The sequence below is a fragment of the Chelmon rostratus genome, chromosome 19 (genome assembly GCF_017976325.1).
Source record: "Chelmon rostratus isolate fCheRos1 chromosome 19, fCheRos1.pri, whole genome shotgun sequence".
In the NCBI taxonomy this organism is placed as follows: Eukaryota; Metazoa; Chordata; class Actinopteri; order Chaetodontiformes; family Chaetodontidae; genus Chelmon; species Chelmon rostratus.
In genome coordinates this window covers 15,692,594-15,716,319 of record NC_055676.1, presented here as the reverse complement: position 1 = coordinate 15,716,319, position 23,726 = coordinate 15,692,594, and the positions used below count along the sequence as shown (strand labels likewise).

General features: G+C 41.6%; 1 protein-coding gene across 2 annotated transcripts; it reads left to right on the top strand.

Annotated features, from left to right (window-relative positions):
- Positions 1 to 457: 457 nt before the first annotated feature.
- Positions 458 to 21,882, top strand: klf4 (Kruppel-like factor 4). 2 transcript variants are annotated; one of them, XM_041960205.1, is made up of 5 exons: positions 458 to 617; positions 17,779 to 17,890; positions 18,584 to 19,463; positions 20,091 to 20,261; positions 20,719 to 21,882. In XM_041960205.1, the coding sequence occupies exons 2-5, from the start codon at positions 17,801 to 17,803 to the stop codon at positions 20,892 to 20,894; spliced, it is 1,317 nt and encodes a 438-aa protein (XP_041816139.1). In that variant the 5' UTR covers positions 458 to 617; positions 17,779 to 17,800; the 3' UTR covers positions 20,895 to 21,882. The 2 variants fall into 2 exon arrangements, with proteins under 2 accessions (XP_041816139.1, XP_041816138.1); XM_041960204.1 differs by lacking the exon at positions 458 to 617 and adding an exon at positions 17,374 to 17,653.
- The last annotated feature ends 1,844 nt before the right edge of the window (positions 21,883 to 23,726 follow it).

The window sequence follows — 23,726 nt, the reverse complement described above, 5'->3', positions numbered from 1 at the left end:
ATTCATAACACAGGCCTGGGTCACAGCTAAGAGGGAGAAAGGATAAAATAAAGCAAAGGCAGCGTTCTTATCCGACGCTCCCCTCCCTTCTCCTTTCCTTCCTGTGAAATCAGATCTGAGCTCTGGCCTGTCTCTCCACCCGGCCCCCCGAGAGGGAGAGGGGTCTGTCTGTCCTCAGTGCTTCCTCCCCGGCCTCGCCAACACGGGTGGCGCTGGGGCCGTTGCGTAACTACAGGTTAGAGGCACGATCTTGTGAGGTCATCGTCCTGTGACCGACATTATGCCTGCCGACTCCTCTCCAGCCGGGCTCAAGCTCCAGCCTGTTCCACCCTTCCTGAGTGCATCCTGTGATGTAGTGAAAGTAGGTCTGAGTCTGAGGTTAAGTCATGGTCTTGTTTTAGTAGGTGCACATACAGGGGTGGAAACGTTGAGGCTGTTATTATATTAGAATTCAACGCAACAAAAAATATCATACCAAGTTGACCTTCTGGCATCATCTCGATAAGATGAAAAAATTGCCACAGTAAAGTTAGCATTTATAAAATAGCGAAGGCTTTCAACTTTACATCAAACAAACTGCAAACTACGTCATGCAGCGTCCGTCCAGGTGTGTGAAGGTAAGAAAGATGACAGGATTTGAACTTTTCTCTCAAGCTCTCTTTAGTCACACATTTTAGCCACACTAGCTGCATCATGTCTGTGAGCGACACTGACTGCAATGAAATTTGGTACAGACATCCACGGTGCTAAGAGAATGAACCCTCATTATTTTGGTGACCTCCTGACTTTTTCTCTTCTCCTCTCTTGTCACGTATCCTGAAAATATCTTTGCATCCACTACATTAAATTCGGTAAAGATATATCCATTGTACCCAGATAATATGTTGTAATTCATTTGGTGATTCCTTGACTTTTCTCTGGTGTCATCATGAGGGCGACATTGTTTTTTACATCTGGATAATTACTGAATAGATTGCCAAGAAATTTGGTGCAGACATTTGTGTCCCCCTCAGGATAAGTTGTAATAATTTTTGCAATACCTGAATTTTTCTTTAGTGTCGCATACTTTGGTTTATCACCCAATACCTGCAACACATTGACATACTGGGAATGATATTTCCATAAACCTTCACACCGTTTAGCAAATGTTAGCATTCAAACTAAATTAATACAGTAAAAATGGAAATCTCACACTTGTTAAATATTGGCATTTTAATGTCATTATGCGAATGTTAGCGTGCTAATGTCTGCATTTACCTTAAAGCATTGCTGTGCTTGAGTATAGCCTCACAAAGCAGGCAGCATGGCTATAGACTAGTTTTTTTTTCTTCCACAACTACTTCTGTCACTTTAATGTGTTTTCAACCAAGTACGACAGCAGGAATGCCTTCCAGGAGAGCCTGCTGAAAGTGTGTGCCATTATCCACGTTTGTACAATTCTTTGTGTTGAGACAACAAAGACACACAAAAGATACGGAGTTCCTGGAGAGAGATTAGTGAGGCAGTGTGATGCAGCAGGAGGAGGCTATGACGGCAGGCTTTTTGCCCCGCCTTTAAGTGTGGCTCTTTTGGATGACTGTACACACATTTGCCTTTAAACGTGGTCAGACGACACTTGGTACAGTCTAGTTCATTCCAAGTGCATTGAACCCAACTGTCTGGCACAGGAGGCATAATTCTTTCTTGTACTGTTCTGAAGTGGACTTAGGCCCTAGATGATCAAATATTACATTGTGACACTTCCCAGCAACTCGCCCTTTACCATGAAACTTCTCTGCTTTGGATTGTTGCCTCCCGTCTCTAACGATATAAAACTGTGTCTTTGTGCTTATCAATCAAAGCATCAGTGAACTCAAACAGGAAATGTTGTTTTAATGACCACGCTGCCCTTGTACCGTAACGCAGTACTAGCCAATTAGCTGCCAATAATTACATGCTTGTGTGTATTTCAGAAATGGACCTTGGAGCTCTGAGCACAGTTATTAGCTTTTCAAACAGAGAGGGGGACAAAGTCACAAAAGGTCTCTTTGAGAAGCTCCTCAGGTGCTTTTTGTCACTGCGGTCTGCAGCCTTATCTGATGGACTATGAGATGAAGCTGGCATTCCGTGGTCCACTTCAACATTTCCTACTGCAAAAACGCAAACATTTTGTGCCGCAGATGGTCACATCATGGAGTGGAGACCCACTGGCGCACAGAAATGGTGATAAGCATCAAATTGCTCCCGTCACCGACAAAAACTGTCTCTGTTTGTCACATTTTATGGCTCAGGCCATGGTCCTCAGCAATAGGCCCCCTTTTAAAAAGGAGCTGAATAAGACACGTTATGGAGTCAGCAATAGAGAAAAAGCTATCACAGCATTTAGGCAAGGAATGACGAGTGGTCAAACCATTTACCATCTATCTTAATATACAAGTTTAATGTGCTAGGGGAGGGTTTTCATTACTTTCACTTGGCTCCTTTCCTTTGCCATATTTTCATACTCATAAATGAGAGTTTTTACAGGGATCCTAAAAATGAAGTACCTCAGAAAAATAAGTCAGCAGTGTGAGCAAACAGCTAAAATCATTGTAAACCTTAAACTGTCTTTCTACTATACCTGGATAATGTTGGCACAGTATTTTACATGTAATATGAGTCTGAGCTCAAATACACAATGATTTAAGTAACATAAGTCATATATTGCATCTTTACCATGCTATTAATTCTTGATATTTTCCATGGTCACTGAAGATGCCCCTTCAGCATTTTCTCTCTGCTCAGTGCTGCTATTTTTCTGTCCTGTCACTGTTACTGAGCCAGTGTGTGTACAGTTTAAGATAAAAGGCTGCTCCTATCTGTGGGCAGAGGGTGTGTACACCAGATCAGCACGCACATTATCGTCAAGTGAATATTTACTCTTTGGCCCGGTGCCCTATAGCTTCTCTCTCACGATGGCATCTGACGTGGTTTCTGTGCCTCCGTGCTCACTTAACATGTCCCAACTGTGCCACACTTTTGATCTGAGTTGAAGTTTCACATTCTTGTTGGGTTTCAGAACATTACCAGAGCTAGGTTGTATATATGTCATATGGACAAGCTGATACAGTGACTGCTTTGATACTTTGTGAAGCCAAGTGTAATAGTATTGCTGGCAGTGTCAGCTGTGACATTATAATTTAGGTAACACCCTCATTATGGCTTAATGGGGCTATGAGAGTGACATAATACTACAGAGACCCTCAGCTCGATGGAAAACCCCCTCGACAATGATCCTTCTTTGACCCAGAGTTACTATCCCCAACACCTGCTTTTTTCACACTCTTCAACTCTTTCTCCGCACTTCCACCGTCCCCCTTTTTCCTCCCTCTGATCCCTCTCTTCTCTTCAAAAGTTTGCTTTTCTCCTGCCTCTCTGTTCTTTCAATCTCACATCTGCTCTATTTCTCCCCTTTCCTATTTCTTTTCTTATTCTGTTGTTGTTTTACCACTTCAGCTTTAGGCTCCTTACTTTACTTTCTTACAGTGAAAAAGTTAACACTACACTGTAAGGAAGAAAGAAGCTAAACAGCTGAACATTTCCATGGAGATGCATTATCTACATTATGATCAAAGCCTAGCTGCCACAGTGAGCTCTGTTTTTGAGCATGGCTGTCATTTACACCAACCTGGCACCGGGAGCTAACAATACAACAACTGTGATGATGTTGAACATGAACACAATAATAATGGTAGGAGTAATGGAATACTACTCTCAGGTCTGTAGCGACTGCTTACGCACATACAAGAATGAGTCACAGGGAGGGGAGGGTCCTCCCTCTGCAACTTTGTGGTGAGGTATTAACATAGTGAGGAGAAAAAAACTGGTTTGACAGACAGTTACACAATCCGGATTCTTTGTTATGGAACGCAGGGTAAGTCGTGGTGGATTTGTTGATGAAGTGTATCCGTGCACATTACTGTGCTGTATCTATGAAGAAAAATTAAACCAGCAGGAGATGAAGAGAAAGTTGAAAGATGAAGAAAGAAAGTCAATATGGTGTTTGGAAGAGATGTTATTTTTTAATCTAATCCAGCCTCAATAAAATGAGCTTGCTGTGTTTTTACTTTAAAGGATATTTATGGTGGGTCTTATTTTCATGGTTCAGACCATCATTTCTATTAGTTATCATGATATTGTACTAACCAAAGTAATCACTGAGATCTGTGGCATCGATACAATGAATTCAGATGCGGTTAGAGGATCAGACAGGTTGTGGACAAATTAAACCAGATTATTATTAACCACTTTATTTGGAGGTAGAGTAAGTGAACATGCTTCAAATGTTGGTAGGAATCAGTCAGGGTACTGGAAAACTCTGTGCACACATGACTATCGCTAAGTAACTTACTGTATTGCATGGTAGGTAAGCAGGAAGTTGGCCTATAAACTGTGTTGGATGTTAACAACTGACAGTTGGGGGCATAATTTTACAGTTTCCGCACTTCCTCTTCCAAAAGACTTTGGCTAACATGAGGGTTTGTTTGAACCATTATGCAAAACCATGGAGTTCTTACTCATTTAACTTCTGTTTAGTCGTGCATTCTGCATGGCTAGCAGCAGTCGATTGGTTGTTCCAACACTTTGGTGCAGACTGAAATGTCTCAACTATTTGATGGATTGGCGTAACATTTACTACAGACATGCATGGTCCCCAGAGGATGACCTGTGATCTCTTGGATGATCACCTGATTTTTCATCCACAGTAGCCTAGTACAATCATCGGGTCAATGTTTTAATCTTTCCACCACTTTACTTTATGACCAAATACCTGCAAAACAAATGACATTCCCATCAGCCTCAGCTGTACTTTGTGTCTCAAGTAGTAAATATTAGCATGCTTGCATGTTCAACTAAGAACAAGGCAAACATTCCTGCTTAACATCAGCATGCTGATGTTAGCATTTAGCCTCACAGAGCTGCTAGCATGGCTTGTTTGAGATGTTGTGTGTTCCCGGATGTCAGCATGGGAGTTGGCCAAAGCTATGAAAGTTGTGCCAAACTGTAAAAACATCTTCATTAACGTTCACTATGCTTAGAGGCAGTCTCGAACCTAAAGGGGAAAACAGAGGTGAGTTGTACCAAAAATAGCTTCATGTCCTCCCAGCGGTGGTTCCCAGCTCTGGGACAGAGGAGAGAAAGTAAACTAAACTATAATCTTCTCACATATGCAATATGCTGCTCCTCTATTCACGTGTCTCTTTCAGACACACACAAGCACATGCATAGAGAGGAAGTGAGGATACTCATAGCTCCTGGGTATGTGCAAGCACAGAACCACAAGCGTTTATTCCTAATGACACCCTAGTAACAACAGGTACACTGTTGATTGTTCAACTCATCATGCCATCCTGTGTACTGTGGAGTCATCATGTGCACTTGTTTGCCCTATGCAGGAAGGGGCCCCTCACTTATTTAACAAGAAAATACAAATACAAGGCCAGCTGAATAAGCCCTTTATTGTTAACATGGGTGTGCTTTAAATAGCAAAATGACTTCTTCTTGCTGCGTGCGAATGTGGTGACACTGGTGCTGAGGCCTCCAAGACAAACAAAAAGTTGTATTTTTCCCTCAGTGTTCAGAGTTGAGGTGTGTATGAGTGTGTGTGTGTGTGTGCATATGATTACATGGTGTTTGCATGCCCACGTGTTACTGGCTTTTTGTCAAGTTCCATAATATTGCGACATCTCACCACAGTATCCTGCATCACATTTTCCCTGGTACAGATGGAGCTCACGTCTGCCATGTATGTGAGCAGTCATACATACTGTAGCTTGGCATTGTGGGTTAGTGGAATAAGTCCACACACACATTCTCACACACAGTCAACAAGCTGGAGAGCATCCACTGCATAGTCTTGAAACCAACGCAGGGCAACGAGGTCACATAGTTAGAAACACAACCGCCGCTGCGAGAGTCACAAAGTTCTCTTAAAAAGTCAGAAGGCTGGAGGTATTTTTGGAAAAGCACACAGTGAGAAAAAGTTAGATATGTTTCAGGATAATTATCCAAAATATTTCGAATCTGACAACAGCAGAAAACATTCATTTAAAAACAATTGTGGAAGCTGTGAATTCCTCCAACAAAACTGGCAACTCCTTAGGTTTCAATTTTGGCGTGTTCATGCAGGCAAAATGGCAACTTTGCAGCAAATTATACTTTAACCACTGCAGCTTGTGGAGGCAATGACCAGCAAAAAGTGTACAAAAAAATCACACTGTCTCACTCACCAGCTCAACATGCTCGCTCAACTGATACATCTGAACAATGATGTCTGATTACCTGCCTTTTTCGTGCAGGTTTTGGGGCACCAGTTCCAGATTTAAGAAGCTTTGGCATCTACTCTGCTGAAAAGAGTAACAGCTGAATGAGCACCATCCACGGTCTGCAACCGTAATAGCTCACATTCTCCTCCAAAGGCAAATAATGGACATACATGCATGTAAATGCAAATGTAAATTTGTTCATGTCTCAAAGACTGAACTTGATATGTTGTAATATCAAGTTTCTTTAATATTTCTTGTTCTGATGTAATGAATGCCCACTGTTAGCCGAAGCTCTAAAGCTCTGTCTCTACCAGCATCATGCCCATACAACAGTGTTCCTGTGCCAGTAGCTGAGACAACCAATCAAGTGTTAATCTTACATCAGTTCCCGTGGTCTGACTGCTTTTTGCAATGTTTCCAATACTTCCCTTCTGGGCCATCTTTACACAATTTACCAAGTTTCCCACCAAAGATCAATAAAATCTGTGGGCAAGAAACACACTATTCAGAGTGATAAAACAGACTTACATGTATTTCCACTGATGGCCAAGCTTTAATGATTACCATGCTTTGTCATGTTTATGGGCATTTATGTGGAAGTTTTTGCCAGGGGAATCCTAATTTAATTCTTAAGAACTTCTTGATGCCTTTATTTTCTCAACAAGCCTGGTTGATTACAGTACCATAGCCTACAAGCTGCATCATGAATGTCATTAACAGTTGGTGAAACTACTTTAATGCCTTCGCTATTGATCGCAGTGGGTATGAAATCAGAAAGTCTCTGATGTCTTTTCAAAAATGCCCACAAATGAAGAGTGTTTTGCTGATGTGGCAAATTTCCCATTTTGGCTTAAAAGAATGTGAACCTACTAATTTAGTTCACTTCTAACAGCCAGTTCTCTTCAGACTCATTAAATCCATGTGTCTAATGAACAGTCCATGTAGTAGCTCTCTCTCTCTCTCTCTCTCTCTCTCTTTCTCTCCCTGTGTGTGTGTGCGTGCGTGTGTGTGTGTCATGTTAATGCTCTGGATTGGAACTTTACTTAGGCTTCAAAGGAATAGTTTGACATTTTGGGAAATATGCGTATTTGCTTTCTTGCAGAGAAAATTGATACCACTCTCATGTCTGTATGCACAGTATGTAGCTGGAGCCAGCAGCTGGGTAGCTCAGCTTAACATAAAGATTGAAAATGGGGGAAACAGCTAGCCTGGCTCTGTTCGAAAGTAGCAAAACCCGCCTACCAGCACCCCTAAAGCTCACTAATTAACATGTTATACTTTCTTTGCCTGGCAACTGTTCCCAGCCATGAAACAGTCCAGCACATAACCCTGTGCAAAACTGCATTTTTACACTTTGGTTTTTGTACAGATTGAACAAAACACAATATAACATGTTAATTAGTGAGCTTTAGAGGTGCTAGTAGGCAGATTTCTTTGCCATACAGAGTCAAACTTGTTGTTCCCACTTGTTTGCTGACTTTTCCAGACAATTAGCAGCTAAGCTAAGCTAACTGGCAGTTGGCCCCAGCTACATCTTTACAGACTTATTAGCGGTCTCAATCTTCAGCCCAGTATCATGGCCATTCCTGAAATAGTCACAAAATTGAATATGCAGATGTGTGTACATGGACATTTCATTTCATGACACTGAGCACGACTTTAAAACTAATAAGGATGAATGTGGGATTAAGAGATACAAAGTCTGCATAGGGTGGTGGATGGGATGATGGATAGGCCAAATACAGAATTTCACAGAGGAGACTGGGGTTTGGCTCCCATATGAAACCAATAAACAGCTGTGATTGTTTAGCTATTATAACCCAAATCATAATCTTTTCCTACACCTAACCAAGTAGTTGTGGTGCCTAACCTTAATCAAACTGTGAAAATCACCTGAAATGTTTCTCAGAAAGCTTCATTTTGTAAATACCTTGACCATGGAATGAGAGCAGCTGTGGACATGATGCAGGCACAAACGATACTTCTACTTGAAATACATTAGTGTGAAAGTGTCATGAAAAAAATGGAAAATTTGTGTTCATATACACGAATCCTATACATTAAATTCTGTGACTATTCAACACACTGCCATCAGACTGTATTGCAGTCGTCTCATCTAACTCTTGACAAGAAACCAAATGAGCGTATTCCCAAAATGTCGAACTATTCCCTCAGGAGGCTTCGTCAGTCTAACCCAAAAAGAAAATTTGATATGAAATCCATCCATTCGACATGCAAAGATAATGCTTTTGCCCCTTGTTTTCCCCTGCCAGCTCCGAGTCTCTTTATGATAAATGGCATGGTATCAGATTCTTACAATCAATATAAATTTGACTAAATAGGTCAATTTTATGACATTTTATTCCATAGTTAAGTATTTCATTGAGCCAAAATAGCTCCGAGTGCGAGAGAGAAAGGGAGGGAGACAGTGAGTGAGAAGGAGTGGAGAGAGAGGGGGCTGTTAGTTCATGAGCTGGTGGCCCATCTGGTTTGAGTTACTGAAACCCCCCTCCTCAATTAGACTCAGCATGATGTCAATAAAACGTCAGACTGGAGAAGCTATCACTTAAATTGGGCCTGTCAAGTATTGTTCTTTCCTCAGCATTCCAGCGGAGACGATCGGTCTGAAATGATTTGTAGTTTGATTAAGGTTACCACAATGTGCCATTTCTGATTTGATTTGGACTCTTGGCTTGAAAATGTTGCCATAAAAGTTGTTTCCCTGGGGATATACGTACTGTACATACACAGGAAAATGCACAGAGGAAAGAAAACTAATGGCATCGAGTGAGAAAAAAAAGCAAGAAATAAGTTTCTGCTTTGAACTTTAAAGTATTTTTCTGACTACAATTTTCCATGTCTCTCCTCTAAGTCCTTCAAAACATTCCTCTTTTGTTCAACTCTTCCAACGTTTTGCCATCTAGCTCTCAGATTTATGCTTGAATATTAAAGTTCAAACTATGGGGAGGTTTGGAGAAACAGCAGTGACATTTATGTTTCTCCCCTCTTATTGCACAGCAAATTTATTAGGGGTTCCCTGCATTTAGCGATGGGAGTTTCCCAACAAGACTGTCTCCTCTCTCCTACAAACCATGGATCATCCTGCAGCGCCTACGTGCTGATATTCACAGTTATTATTGTCATTTTAAATCTGTGAATGGCTGCACCAATTGCAGGCATGTTTCCAGAGAGTTAATCTAGGACCTGAAAAACGGCGATCCGTGGAAAAGGTCACACATTCCCAACCACTCCCAGTGGGAAAACAGGAGAGTCCACACCTTCTCAGGAACGCAGAGGCCTACTACCCTGAAATCTGACAACAATTACTCCATGACTTTCTGCATATTATAATGCCAAACACTTTATCTGCAGACCTCCACTCAGTGGTGTTCAGCCAGTCTGGAGATCATCAGCAGATGATGCAGGCTATTTGGTAGTTTTAACTGTACAAATTATCCATTTAAAGTATTTAGGCTTCAATAAATCTGTTGGAGTTCAAAATTTACTTGCTTGAATGCTTAAAATTCCAAGTGCAATGATACGCAGGCTCAAAGCTCTGTAAATCACCCACTCTAGGCTACACGTCTGTGTCGCTGAACCGCCGAGCCTTTATCGCTTTGCATCTCAAATTCCATGAACATAAAGATTTAATCAAGTGTTGTGAAAATGTGACAGCCATGGTTTAACAGCAGTGCATCAAGAGCATAGACGACCTATTAGCTGCCTCTGAATCAACTCCAGGGCGCTCTTGAAGGCTTAAGAACGCTGGTGATTGCCATAATTGCTGTGCAGCAGGGGTCTGATACGGATTCATACCGAGAAATAAAGAAACTTAAATGCGCTTATGTTTCTATAGGAACCTCTCTAACGTTGTAAAGATGTGGTCTTGGTTTACTGACAGCCTGTACACTCAGTTTTAATGGTACAAGCTTGACTGAAACGGTTCGCGTTACATCAGATTGTTCTATAGCTCACACTGCCCTGGAATATACTTTAAAAGCCACAGATACAGGGGTGGACAAAATAATGGAAACCTTTTAAGATAAATAATTTCTATGGCTAACATGGCTGATTCTTCATGCTAAATTTGCGGAACTATATGGAGCAATGTGCTTTAAATTCCTAACATAGTGTACTGTATTTCCGTCGGTCAGCTTTAGCTTATGAACGTGATATCTGTTTTCAGTTGCAGTTTGTCTGTGTTTGCCACATGTTATCATGATTTTCAAAGATTGTTCCTATTCCATATTTTTTTCTTTTCTTGCACCTGCACTTTCAGCACAAATGACTTGGCCTCATTGGAGCTGAGTTAATTGGCTCCTATTGCGTTGAAACTTTGAAAACTCATATCAAAGAGTTGATTGCCAGATCCCTTTTATAGCTGACAGATGCTGCTGACTGGTATTCAAACTTAGATGACCCGTATCTGAAGCAGAGTTTGCAAATATGATTAAAGTACTGAAGGAATTAAGTACCCCTCCATGTTTACATTATGTTGTCTACACCCTCTGGATAGATAGTACACACAATATCTATTCTATTAGGGACACGGCTTTGTTTATGCGGATGACTTAACCATTTGGATAGTGAGTCACATTTAAACAAAACAATAAACACAAAGCATGAAGAATCAGGTTGAGGGGTTCAGTAACTTAATGCTCAGCTCATTTAAGTCCAAGATTACCAATCAATAGAATTCACAATCTTATTTTTCCATTCCTTAACCCTGCACACAACTGAGGTTGAAGTTATCAAAGTTGTTTGGTTATAATTAATAAGAGTTTCACAAAAGTATCATATGTCTGTTTGACATACCACAGATTCAGAAACACTGTTTCTCACTGAATATTTCCTTAATGTGAATCCAAGTTTACCTAAACTCTGACCCTGTTAGTGTCATAGCAACACAACACCATTCAAAGGTGCAATAGGCAATTCTGAAGTAGGATAGTTGATTGTTGAGTGTCATTCCCAGGTTGTCCAATACTGACAGACCCAAAGCATTGGTATTTGAAATGAGACTCAACGATCAACTGGCTCTGATTGGACTTTTTTGTCCAGCAAGGTGGATTCTTGAAGCTGCCATTAGGAGGACTATGAGGAGCAAGAGGAGCCTGACGTTTCCACAGAGCATCTGTCTCGTGTACTTCAATCAGAATATAGTGACAGCTCCAGCAGCGATGGCAAAATCTAGTTCTATAAGACTTAACTTCTGAACCTTTAAGTGGCTTCAAAAATACTGCACACTAAAAGTTTAAATCTATCCAGTTTGGGTCAATATACCACTGACTGAGCACCCATGGGTAGAAAACCAAGCAAACCTAGTAGGTTACTTTGGTCCAGCGTTAGCATTATTTTTATATTACTGTTGGGTTATTTACCAAAACTGAATTACACTTATTTTGACCCAATGCTACATAAAGTATACCTTGTTTGGTGTGTGTCTATTAGACAAGCATCCAATGATTTTATCTGTACTTCAACCAAATTAAGCTTGACATATTGTGCATGCTCATCCATTTAAATGACATGTATCCACTGTGGTTGTGAAACAATACAAATCAGTCAAACATTTCGGTCTATGATGTGAGGCTGGTACTAATTTTGCTGGTAGTGAGGTTAGCGCAGATTGAGACACGAACCAGTCCAAGTTCTCTGTATGTCAACAAGGTGAGCTCATGGGAAGTCCCTGAGTCTCCCATGTCAGACAGACAGAGAAACACATTTTCTCCAGCTCTGGCAGCTCAGTCCCAGGCCTTTTCTTTTTAGAGGCTTCTAATCCTGGCGGGTCCTTGGTCTGACGTCACAAGGCCCTCCCCCCACCCCTCTGTCTGTATGTGCTGTAGCCACACTCTCATTTCCTCCGCAGCTCACGAATGCCAATCTCTGCTCTGGTCCCTTTGGCTTCTGACGTCTGAGCATCTGATTAAAACAGACTGCCTCATCTGGCCAGTTTGAGGGGGTTAAATTTTGGAGAAAGGAGGTGCTGAGTGACTATGTGGGCTGGCGTGGGTATGAGGCAGCCAACCAACCTCCCTCTCCTCCCCTCGTCCGTTCTTCCCCACTTCTCCTCTTGTACATCTCTTATTCGGCTGCCTGAGCTGCATCATGTGACCAGGAAGTGTGGCTCCCCTCCATTTCCCCTCCTGACAGAAAGGAAATATTGTAACAGAGGGGGCCGGCGCTGGGCTCTGTTACGTCGCTGGTTAAAAATAACTGGCATATTTAAGGCTGCCGAGGAATCCCAGGGCAGGCAAAGGCTGGACAGCCTGCCGCCCGGCAGGAGCTCTCTCCTCCCTCTCAGTCTCTTTCTCGCCGACTTCTCCCTCTCTCTGCTTCCTCTTCTAAGTCCATTTCACTTTACACAAGCCCTGCAACATAACCACGACCACCAACCCATACCTCAACGACATTTTCCTACCCCTGTGGAGGCCCACCACTAAATTATATGACGTGATGAAAGCTCAGGGTTGGTTGGTTGCATCCCCGCCTGGCCGCATCTCCGTCCAGCTATAGAGGCTTGGTTGGAATAGTCCAAACAAACAGCCCTCACTGACTCAGACCTCATCCATATGCATACCATCACACAGCAGAACTGTCAGCCATCCCCGTCTGTTAGCATTGTGGCCCTTTGGAAAACAAATACAGAACTATTTTGTCATAAAAATGACCAGAGCTGATCCGTGTCACTGTGATAAATTATGTAGTAGGTTTCCCTTGCTGGTGAATGTCTGGACCACAGTAACAGGTGTGGTGAACTATGAGGGCCGAAAACTGTGTTGAGCTGAACACCAGGCTTGGATCCATCACGTGTTTTTGGAACAAAGAGCATTTGAGAGTATATGAAATGTAAAAGTCAAGATCAGCAGTCCTGATTTAAGACAAATGTTAAAGATCCCAAAAAATAACAACGGTAAATGGGCACTTAAGTGAAGCAGCATTTCAGCCACAGAACTTGAAATGTGAATGTTGTACATAACCTGACTTTAGTTACAAATGTACACTTGAAGATGCAGCCATTACAAAAAAATTTAAGGAACAAATGTCACTAGTTTGACAAGCTGAAACAATTGGTTCATTGATCAATTAGTCCACTGACAAAGAAGTAGAGTAAAGCATCTACCATGTATTAAGGCTGAGTCCTTACCGCAGTGGTCCGGGTTCGATTCCAGTCCTTTGCTGCAGGTTATCCCCTCTCTCTCCCTGCTGCCTTTCCTGTCTCTCTCCAGGTGTCACTATCAAAATAAAGCAGAAGTGCCAAAAGAAATTATCTTAAAGAAAAAAGAAAATTAATCAGCAACTACTGTGATAATCAATTACCCATTTCAGTCATATTTCAAGCAAAAATACTAAACATTCACTCCTTCCAGTTTCTCAAATATGACATTTTAATGCTTTTCATTGTTTAAAATGCATATTGTTTTGGTCGGTCAGGCAAAACAAGCAAGTTGAGTCTGTCACCTTGGGCTCTGGGGAACTAAATCATTAATTGCAGCCCTTGACGTTTGTATCATAACTTAGTGATTTAAACACCTGAGCAGCACTATGGTGTTCATTATTGTTGATTTCTTTATGATTTTGTCATGCCTGAAAAGTAGGCTAAGATCATTGAACAGATGCTGGTGTCGAATATAAAGGTGGAAGGAGAAGTTAACAGCTGAAATGAAACGTTTTATTGAAAATGGCTTTTTAAACACAGCTCCTTTTGTGTAGTCAGACTTCAAATTCTTTATGAGATGGAGAATTATGACTCTATATTACACTACTCCAACACTGCTATTCAATAAAACAAACAAAAAATGATTATTACAGTTAGAGCAATAGTTGGTGCTCTGTTGCCTGAGCTTTTCAAAGGTTCTTTGGCTTTGCACATGGGTGACAAAAAAGAAAGTTCCTATATGTATAATTGCATTAGAGCTAATGTGAGGTGGAGTGGAGGGAAGTGCAGCACTCAGAATCAAAAAAGCTTGACTCAGCTTTCAAGAATTAAGGAAAGAATGAAAGCTATTTTTTAATTACTGAACAGCATCTGGAAGAGAGCACTGAAAACCTCAATATCTGGAGTTATGATCCGCTGGTACTCATATTCACTTGGGTGCTTTCCAGGAGGGGGAACTTAACTGAGGGACACCGGTGGAAACCATGTCAGTCACATGAACGCCAAGGGGGGGAAAAGCCGAAAAAGAGTTGTGCAGTCAAGTTATTTGACTACTTACACTCTGTTAACATAATATCAATGTTCACAACTGTGTGACTGGATTACTGTTTGATCTTGATTTGAATAAAAGCATAGCCACAGACTATGTCGGCAGTACTGCTTTGAAAATACTAAATATCTAAGTAGTCGAAACTCTTGACACAGCCAAGAAGAGCACCTGAGCTCACCTTTTAAACAGTACCTGCTTTGAAGGTGCTTCTTCAAGTAGGTGTCACAACATCCAAACTTGATCTGTGCTGATAAGCACACACAGAAACAACATTAACAGGACACTTGTTGCAGTTAATGAGAGGAAAATGCGACACCTCTTCAGCAATGCATTAGTGCCTAACAGTCCTCATGGATAGAATAACATTACCTCAAAATGTCCACATCTGATTCTACTGTTAAGTCATCAGTGCTTTTAACATAACATAACATAATGTCATAATTTGGAACACTTGAAATGATTCATTGGGGCAGGGTATTGCAGCTTACACTTTCATATTCTCCCTACATTCAGTGTAAGTGTTGCATTAACATAATTCCATACAAATGTTTGGTGTGAGTTACTAAATCACCATGACTTCATTGTGTCAGGAAAAGCACACAGTGGTGTCATTTTCTCTTCCTCTATCTCTTTTCTCTATTACTCCTTTCTCTGTCATCATTGCGATGCAAAGCACCTCAGTTGTCAAGGTCAAGCCTTTGTTTTCAGGATCATTTTCAAAACCATTATCTCCTACCATAAAGACTATGGCTATAATGACATAGCTCTCATTGTGTTCCTACCTGCTTTAGGAAACAGGTCTTCAAGAACAAGAAATGTAGTTCAAACGTTGTGGGTTTAAAGCCATCACTTCTCACCACGCAATTGGAAAAGTAAGGTGAAGAGAATACAAATATTACTGTTTGGATACACTTGGAATAAGTGTCTTACTGTTAATTTATCAAACAATAAATCATGGGATGCCCAACAGGATATACATTCTATTTACAAAGTTCCCATGGCTTTGTAGTCTATATTATTCATACCAGGTGTTGTTTGCCAACCAAAGCATTCATGCAAATGAAAACTTTGAATGAAGACACCAACATACACTGATAGTGAATGTGTTCTGTTGAAATGACGGCATGTTTGTTGACATGCCTAACGGACAAGATCCTGATGCAGCAGGATCAGCGGCAAGGGCTTTGTTTGCTCTTTCACTGAACTCTTGAGTAAATGTGTCTAATTATGTTGGACAGAGAGGTTTGTGTTAGCTCGCTAGCTCTGAGCAAACACTGCCTGAACCCAATTCAAACTCAACACTGAACAGTTCTCAGCATTTTAATGTTCCCAGGTAAGACAAGTTTTTTTCCCCATATTCAATTTTCATGACTGTACTGTAGTGTTAGTTAGTAAGTCTTTTTCCTGGGGCTTTCTTTGGCAGTGGGAAGGAATGTGATTTGCAAGGGAGGCCATTAAATGTTGTTAAATAAAGATAGGCTTACTTGGTTGCTTGATAAAATTGCTGTAAACAAGCACATGCTTCAACTAATGTTGTCACAATACCGGGATTTAAACTTTGATACAATACTAGTATAAAAAACGATACTCAGTACCTCTATTGATACCACGGCAAAAAGAAAAACAAGTCCTAAGCACACAAAATAGCATTCTTTCTTGTTTTTTGTTCCTTTTTTCTTTTTAACAACCTACACGCAGTGCTAGCACAGACTAACTAACAGCTAACTGTAGCTTGCTTCTTGAAAAAGTTACAGGCCGCTTGCTGGTTGTTCTACCATCCAGTCGCGTAGGGCTGTCTGCTTCTGCCTCCACTCACTTGGTGGGTTTCGTTGCCCTAAGAGCCACAGTTTATTTCTTCCCCATTTTCATCTGTGCAGCTATGACATCTGATTGTAGACCTGCTTTTTTTCTTAACAACTTCGGCACTTTCCATACTAGGGAATGTATGATTAACATAGATCATATAATTTTAAACACGTGGCATTGAAAAATGTATTGAAGTATTAATACCTTGGCACTAAAAAAGTACATTGGATATCTGTATCTTATTATAAGTCACATTAGTCTAATATTTTTGTCAAGATCATAATTATTATCTTTTGGCAATGCTTATGTGTATATACAGTATGTCTACACATATTCATGCATGATGCTGAAATATGAGCTACAGTAATATACATAACAAGTATACAGTAATATAATAACAAATAAGAAAAGCTAAATGCTGCTTTGCAAGTGTATGTTGGACTGCGGTTAGCAATTGCGTTTCAGTCTTGTAATGTAAACCAAAGGTGTACCCACAATACCCATAATTATGTATAAGCTAGTACTGATGTATGTAATCATTAGTAGGCTATCTATTATCACTTGCCAAAGAAACAACTAAAACATTTCAGAAATTACAGATAGATAACAAATGATAATAATAAATAAATAATAATTAATAATAAATGTTATTATGTGATAATGTAATAAAGAACATGTTCATCATCTGCCTAACCTTTAGCATTCAGTGTGAGTTTGTTTTTTGTAGCTAGCTAAGGAAGTAGGCTAATGTAAGTTTTTGATCCAGTTGATGCCCGTGCCGGCAGTTGAGTCTCTAGATGTAATTAAAAAATACTCACTGTTATTCCCGTTTTAGCCGGTATGAAAAAATGCGCTTCTTCACCCACATTTCACGGGGATAACAGTTGAAAGGATAGGTACCGTTGCTATGAATACAAACAAACCTCGCTCTCTCTCACTCTCTCTCTCTCTCTTTTCCCCGCTCGCCCCAGCCTCCCCCCGCACGTGCTCCCTCCCTCGCGCTTGTTTTTCCGCTTGTTGCGGGGCAACGAAGGCGTGTCCAGTCCAGTGATTTAAGGATACCTCTCACGCGGGTTTCTCAGTTCAGCCTGCCGGTCTGCTGCATGGCAACAGGCGCGAGGGATTCCCCCCGTATGTCGCCGCTCTGTCTTCCCGTTCAAAATCGCGTTAGCGTTAGAACGCAATCTGTGTGGCTGCTTCTGCCCGGCGCGCCCATCAGCGGCAGCATGTACTGGAATACAGCATAACGCGCGACGCGGAGCAGAAACTTTCAACCCGGGGATATTTAACCAAAACCCAGTGCAGCAGTCACACCGAAGAACAGCCGCAAGGACCGCGTCGATTCTCACTGATGAGGTGTGGACCTTGAGAAACTTTTAATAAGAGCATCTGACTGATGAACATCTTGGACTATAGCAGGCTGAGCTCGCTGCCCCTGGATCACTCCACTGGGATTTACGATATTTTCTCTTTAATTTCAGGCAGCCTCCAAATGACGTCGAGATGGCTTTAGGTGGAACACTTCTGCCGTCAATTTCCACGTTTGCCAGCGGCCCCACAGTCAAGAGTAAATCCATAGGAAGTGCCAATTTAGTGAGTAGCCTGTGGTCACTTCTTACTGCATGCGCATGCCAAATAGCCACGGGCATCAGAGAGTCTATGAGGGGACATATGTAGCCCGTGCAGCTTATTTACAGTGAATCTGCTTCCCGATGTGTTATTATGGGCACAGCCAGGGTTTGACACCACACTCCACTGGGGCGTGCACCAGTTTACATTGACTGCTCCAGTAGGTTTTCAGCAAGCATGGAGACCATGAAAGAGCGCACGGGAAACTGCAGAAAACATCCTGATCCCCAGTATTGCTTTTTTTAAGGCACAAATGGTCATTAATAGGCTACAAATTGATTGCAAGAATCCTCTGATGGCAGTCTGAGTCCAATCATTTGATCAAATATCACTTGCTAGTGCTTCTGAGTGCACTTTCTTTGTGAATGAGAGTAATTTGTATTCGAGGGAGTGCTCTGTGCCAAGGACACTTGCTACAGCAGACTTAGGTCTGTAGCTGAGCTGGAATAATAATCACTTTCCATCACATAGCCTGGGCCCTTTCTCCTTGATGCACTGGCTTATATTATATAAATTATATTATACTGTATTTCTAAATAGACAAACACACATGTGATTTTCTTGGCTACTGTGTGTGTCCTATAAACAGTAACATACGTACAGACACACTCATCTTATACGAGTGCAGTCATTAATGCCTCTGTAACTTTCCCCTAGAGATGGAAGGAGGAGTTGTCCCTTCTTAAGAGACCCAGCGTGCCAACCGGAAGCAGCTGCTCTGACCCAGACCATCCCACTGCCACCAGCACAACAAGCCCCAGCATGTCCAAAAAGCACACAGAGCCTGACCCGGACTTGGACTACGACTTCATTCTGTCTAACTCCATACTGCAGCAGCAGCAGCAGCAACAGCAGCAGCAGCAGCAGCAGGAGGAGGCCATGGCATGCAGCTCTGCCCAGGCCCTGTCTCCCTCCCCTGGCTCCTTCTCCTCATCTTACCCTCTCCCCTCCCCCCAGGGCACCGCCAGTGAGCTGCTCTATACCATCCCAGATATCAGTGACGTCTCGCCCTCCGGAGGCTTCGTGGCAGAGCTCATGAGACCCGAGTTGGACCCAGCATACCTCCACCCAACCAGCCTCCACGGCAAGTTTGTGGTGAAGACAACAATGGACATGGGGGAATACAGCCAAGGCGTGAGCGTAAGCAAGGCCTGCGTTAATGCAGCGTCCGACCCAACTCCTTCACGCGCATCACCGTCCTTTGGCTGCCACAGGATAAAGCAGGAGAACCCCAGTAACTGCACCATCTCGCAGCCCATCGACCTACACCTGGCTGGGATAAACTCCCAGGGCCGAGGCGGCCAGCAGCAGCGCCCCGGCCACTTAGACCTACATGGCTTCCCTGGCGGAGGGAGATCCATGACAGGCGGCAGGTTATCGTCATCTTCCTCCCTCTCCCCAGACCATCCTCTGAGCCGGGAGCACCAGGTCCTGGGGCATCCCCACACTCAGATCAGTCTACCTCCCCAGGGTTACCACCATAGCTCCCCGCAGGGCTACACCTCCTTCCCTCAGCCATCCTCTATGCAGTACCAAGGTTAGCGAACATTTCTGTCTGTCATTATCCAGAGCTACTTTATAGACTTTCTTGTAATGTCATGTAGCTACTGAATGCTGTAACCCCAAAGTGGATTGAACCTTTATTCAGATTTTGTGTGTTAGCCAAAGATTGTGTGCATACATGATAAACAGACTAACACAGAGCAGGGACTGCAGGATTACAAAGACTCTGTTTAAATACATCTTATACAACCTTAAGGGCTTTAATTATACCCCAAAACCAGCAGTTCAAAGGGACTGAAATCTACATCCAATGGCCTTGGACAGCAAAACTTTTCTTCATAAAGTTCTTTAAGGAGCCAAAATAGATCTAAGGCACTACCAGATGTTTGATGAAATGTACAGTTATTATGTTGTTTTCAGTGCTCATTGGTGTGCCCCTTTGCTTTGTGCACTATTGTGCTTTGAATTTCATTGAAAAATTGGCTGATTTCACAAGTCTTTTAAGAAGTCTGATATCTTAAAGTTGATGGCATTAAAAAACACATATTTGTCAATGATTATTGACAAATGCTCCCTTTAGCACAGCTCCTATCTGATATATTTATACACTGAATATATTCTCTGTACATGTGACGATGACCGCGATCTTTTGACCCCACAGAGCCCCTCATGATCTCCAGTGGCGACTGCCTGCCGGAGGAACCAAAGCCGAAACGTGGTCGGCGCTCCTGGCCGAGGAAGAGAGTTGCCACACACACGTGTGACTATGTTGGCTGTGGGAAAACTTACACAAAGAGCTCTCACCTCAAAGCACATCACCGCACGCACACAGGTATGTAGTAGTAGTAAGTTTATCTTGGATGGTCTTCGGGGTGGTTTTGTTGTTGTGCCATTTAAATCTGGTTTAAATTAAACGATGTCACCTGCAGGTAGCAGGAAACATGTTTTTGGTAGCTATTAAACAGTTCTTTCATGCTGTTTTCATTGTTCAGAGCAAATTACTCTCCTAAACGTCTGTTGCACATTATGTACCAACACACTGAATTATTGAGTCATGAATGGGGGTTAGATGGGTGGGGGGTGGGGTAGGGGAGTTGTTCGGCAGGTGCAGTGAAACAGGTTGATACTGATCCCTGTTCAAATACAAACCCCAGGCTGATTAGCTTGGCCTTTATAAACTAGCTGCAGGACAGGACGGACCTCTTTTCTCGTCAAGGTGGGGAAGGTTGGACCAGTTTAACCTCCAGGCTGGCACTAACTGCTCCGTGTGTATTGTGTTTCCATCAAAGGGGAGAAGCCTTACCACTGCGACTGGGAGGGCTGTGGTTGGAAGTTTGCACGTTCGGATGAGCTCACACGCCACTACAGGAAACACACAGGCCACCGGCCATTTCAGTGTCAGAAATGTGACCGGGCCTTCTCGAGGTCAGACCACCTTGCTCTCCACATGAAGAGACACTTATGAGACTTGGGGATGGAATGAAGGCTCCAGAAAAAGAAAAAAGTTAGCAGAACCCTGAACAAAGTTGTGACCTACCCTTTTTCTAACCATAATTTGCCTTCCGGCCGTTGTCAAGCAACAAGACAAGCTGTGGTGTTCACGGCAAAAAGAGCATGACTCCCTCAAGAGCCTAGAATTTCTCTCGAGGCCGATCCCGTCTTTGCACATTGTGCAGGTGACTAGACAAGACCTCTCAGTCAGGGTTGTAAACTTTTATGAAAGGGACCAAACTGGAATTTGTCTTATTTAACCGACAAAACTTGGAGGACCAGGTGCCAACAGCTTTTAACTGGAAATGTATTTCTGTCAGGGAACCAGGAGCAACAGACAAACATCTCCAGAGGCCTTCTACCAGCAACATGCCAATATAGGCTCTGTTAACAACTTCACACTGTTCAAAATACTGTATTAATACGTCTATATTTATATACACATTTCACCTGCAATGCCATTAATTTCAGGTACAATGTTAATTTATACAGAATGGTGCTCAGTGACTCCGAAGAAGGTACCAAAGATTAAGGAAAATATACAAAAGGGTGAAAACTATGAAAAAGTGCCATATGGTTGTTTGTGTGTTTCTTAGAAACCTCTCTTCCACAATCGGACTTAAATCAGGTGAACACTTCACTTATAAACAGTGATGGCAATCTTCAATGCACTGCAGCTGCAAAGTGCAATAATTTATATGAGACATTCATATTTTTGTATTGAATGAGTGAACTCTGAACAAAGATTTTTTGTTTATAGCCAAAATATGTAATATAATCTTGAATTTTGTACATTTGTGAATAAAAATGCTTTGTTATTGTTTTGTATTTTACAGTATAATAAAATGTATTTGAAGTAAGAAAACCATAATGACGGTCATACTCTTGTACCATATCTACGTCGTTGTCATTATCTCGTTGAAAAGGAAACAAAAAATGTGTTTTCACATTAAAATAAACAATATTAGTCACATAACAAATTGACATGCAGAGTTTCCTTCAACATCAGCAGTTAGAGTAATTGTAGATTCCCCTGGCAGTGTAATGGAGAAGTGCATTTAAATGGTGGCAATAGCTCACAGTCAGCTTTCACACAATATCCCCCCCGATAATAGTGCGATTGCCGCAGGCAGGCTAACACAAAGTTACGGTTAAAAAGGTTTTCCAAAAAAATATGCTCCTACAATGTCCTGTTTCCATGGGGTTCTCTTTCCACCTGTCACTGGGAAGAATGGGGAGGACAACCGAGTTACTGGCTGACATTCAAGGGTGACACCAAATCTGACTGCCACTCTGAGTTGGAGCTCTCAGGTGCACAGCACGAATCCAAGAGATAAAGATGCAACAGCGAGATAGCGCCTTGATGTGTTGCTGCTATATGATGATGCATCGTTCTGTGTGGTGCATTTTTTCACGAAGAAGTTACACGACAGGATTATAAAACTAAAATTACACACATGAAATCCTGCTAAAAATGCTCAGTGTCCACTCAACAACTGAGGGACAAGGAATATAAAGTTGATGTTAAAAGATTATTAACAGTGAATATTTGACAGTTGTTCTAAATCACAGTTCATGATTGCAGCTTAATTAAAATATAGTAAATCGGTTATTTCTTTTTGATAAGTTGAAAAACGTGAATCAGTTCTCTGTTCATTTAAATATAAATTTTTATATCCTTACAGTTCTATTTTACAGTGTTGCAGCATTGAAACATGTCTCATAATTGCTAAATATTACAAACAAGCGACAAAAATAAAGAAGTACATTCTATTACTGGTGGCAAAAAGTTTAAACAACGTAAGAGCCAGTCTGCCTTTGTTTGAAGTGAAACATTTGTATTCACTAAGTCTTAAAATATGTATTTAAACTGTGTTTTAAGTTGCCCAGTAAAGGCAATGCATTTCCAATGCTTATTAATATAAATAAGTTAGAAAAAAAGCACACCACTGACATTCACTCATTTTGTGGTATTTGTCACACATTTAGGCTGGTAAATACAGCTCCATCGTCTTCTGGAAACATGTTGTGGTCTATGTTGCCCCCTATAGGTTACTTTGAGCACACTCAGGGATCTCACTCAGTCACCTCCTATTCCATGGAGCATTGTGGGAAGTACCTTTTAGCCCTTTAAAAACACAGTAATTCTACATTCTAACCTGCAGAACGTAGAAGTGAGTTAGAACTTTTCTAGTCACTTTATAACATCTGGTCACATCTTGCCCTTTATTCCAGGGGTGTGGTAAATCTGGCAACTTCAGGTTTTTCAGATTTTTTGTGGTCTAGTGGACAGAATTACTGTCTCTGAAAAAAGGCAAAAAATCACCTATAAATTAGGACCAGGATCGATTGATAATGTAGTGGCTACACATAATTTACTAACAAAAAAAGGGTAGTAATTTAAGTGCCATGGTAGTCAGCCTGCATTCAGATTTCTAGTTACACTCCATGCAAACACAGAATAGTCACAGCTTTAGTTTTATTTTGAAAACTTTATTTTTCTGTAAAAATGACAGCCATTGCAACTAAACCCTACCACATGTATATAAACTATATACATGTTAAAATGCCTTCACATATGCATTGCTGTTTGGACGCCTGCCTACAATCCTGTTGATTTACATGCAGATGAAGGATGGTAAAGAGAAGGAGGACCAGTGCCATACATGTTGCTTCTTTGTTATGCACAACCTTTATTCTTTAAATCCCCATTATCTGCCACCTTACACGATATGAGCGCATGAATCCTGTCTTAACTTATGATGTGACACACAATCCCATTGCAAACTATATCGATTTTCCTCAT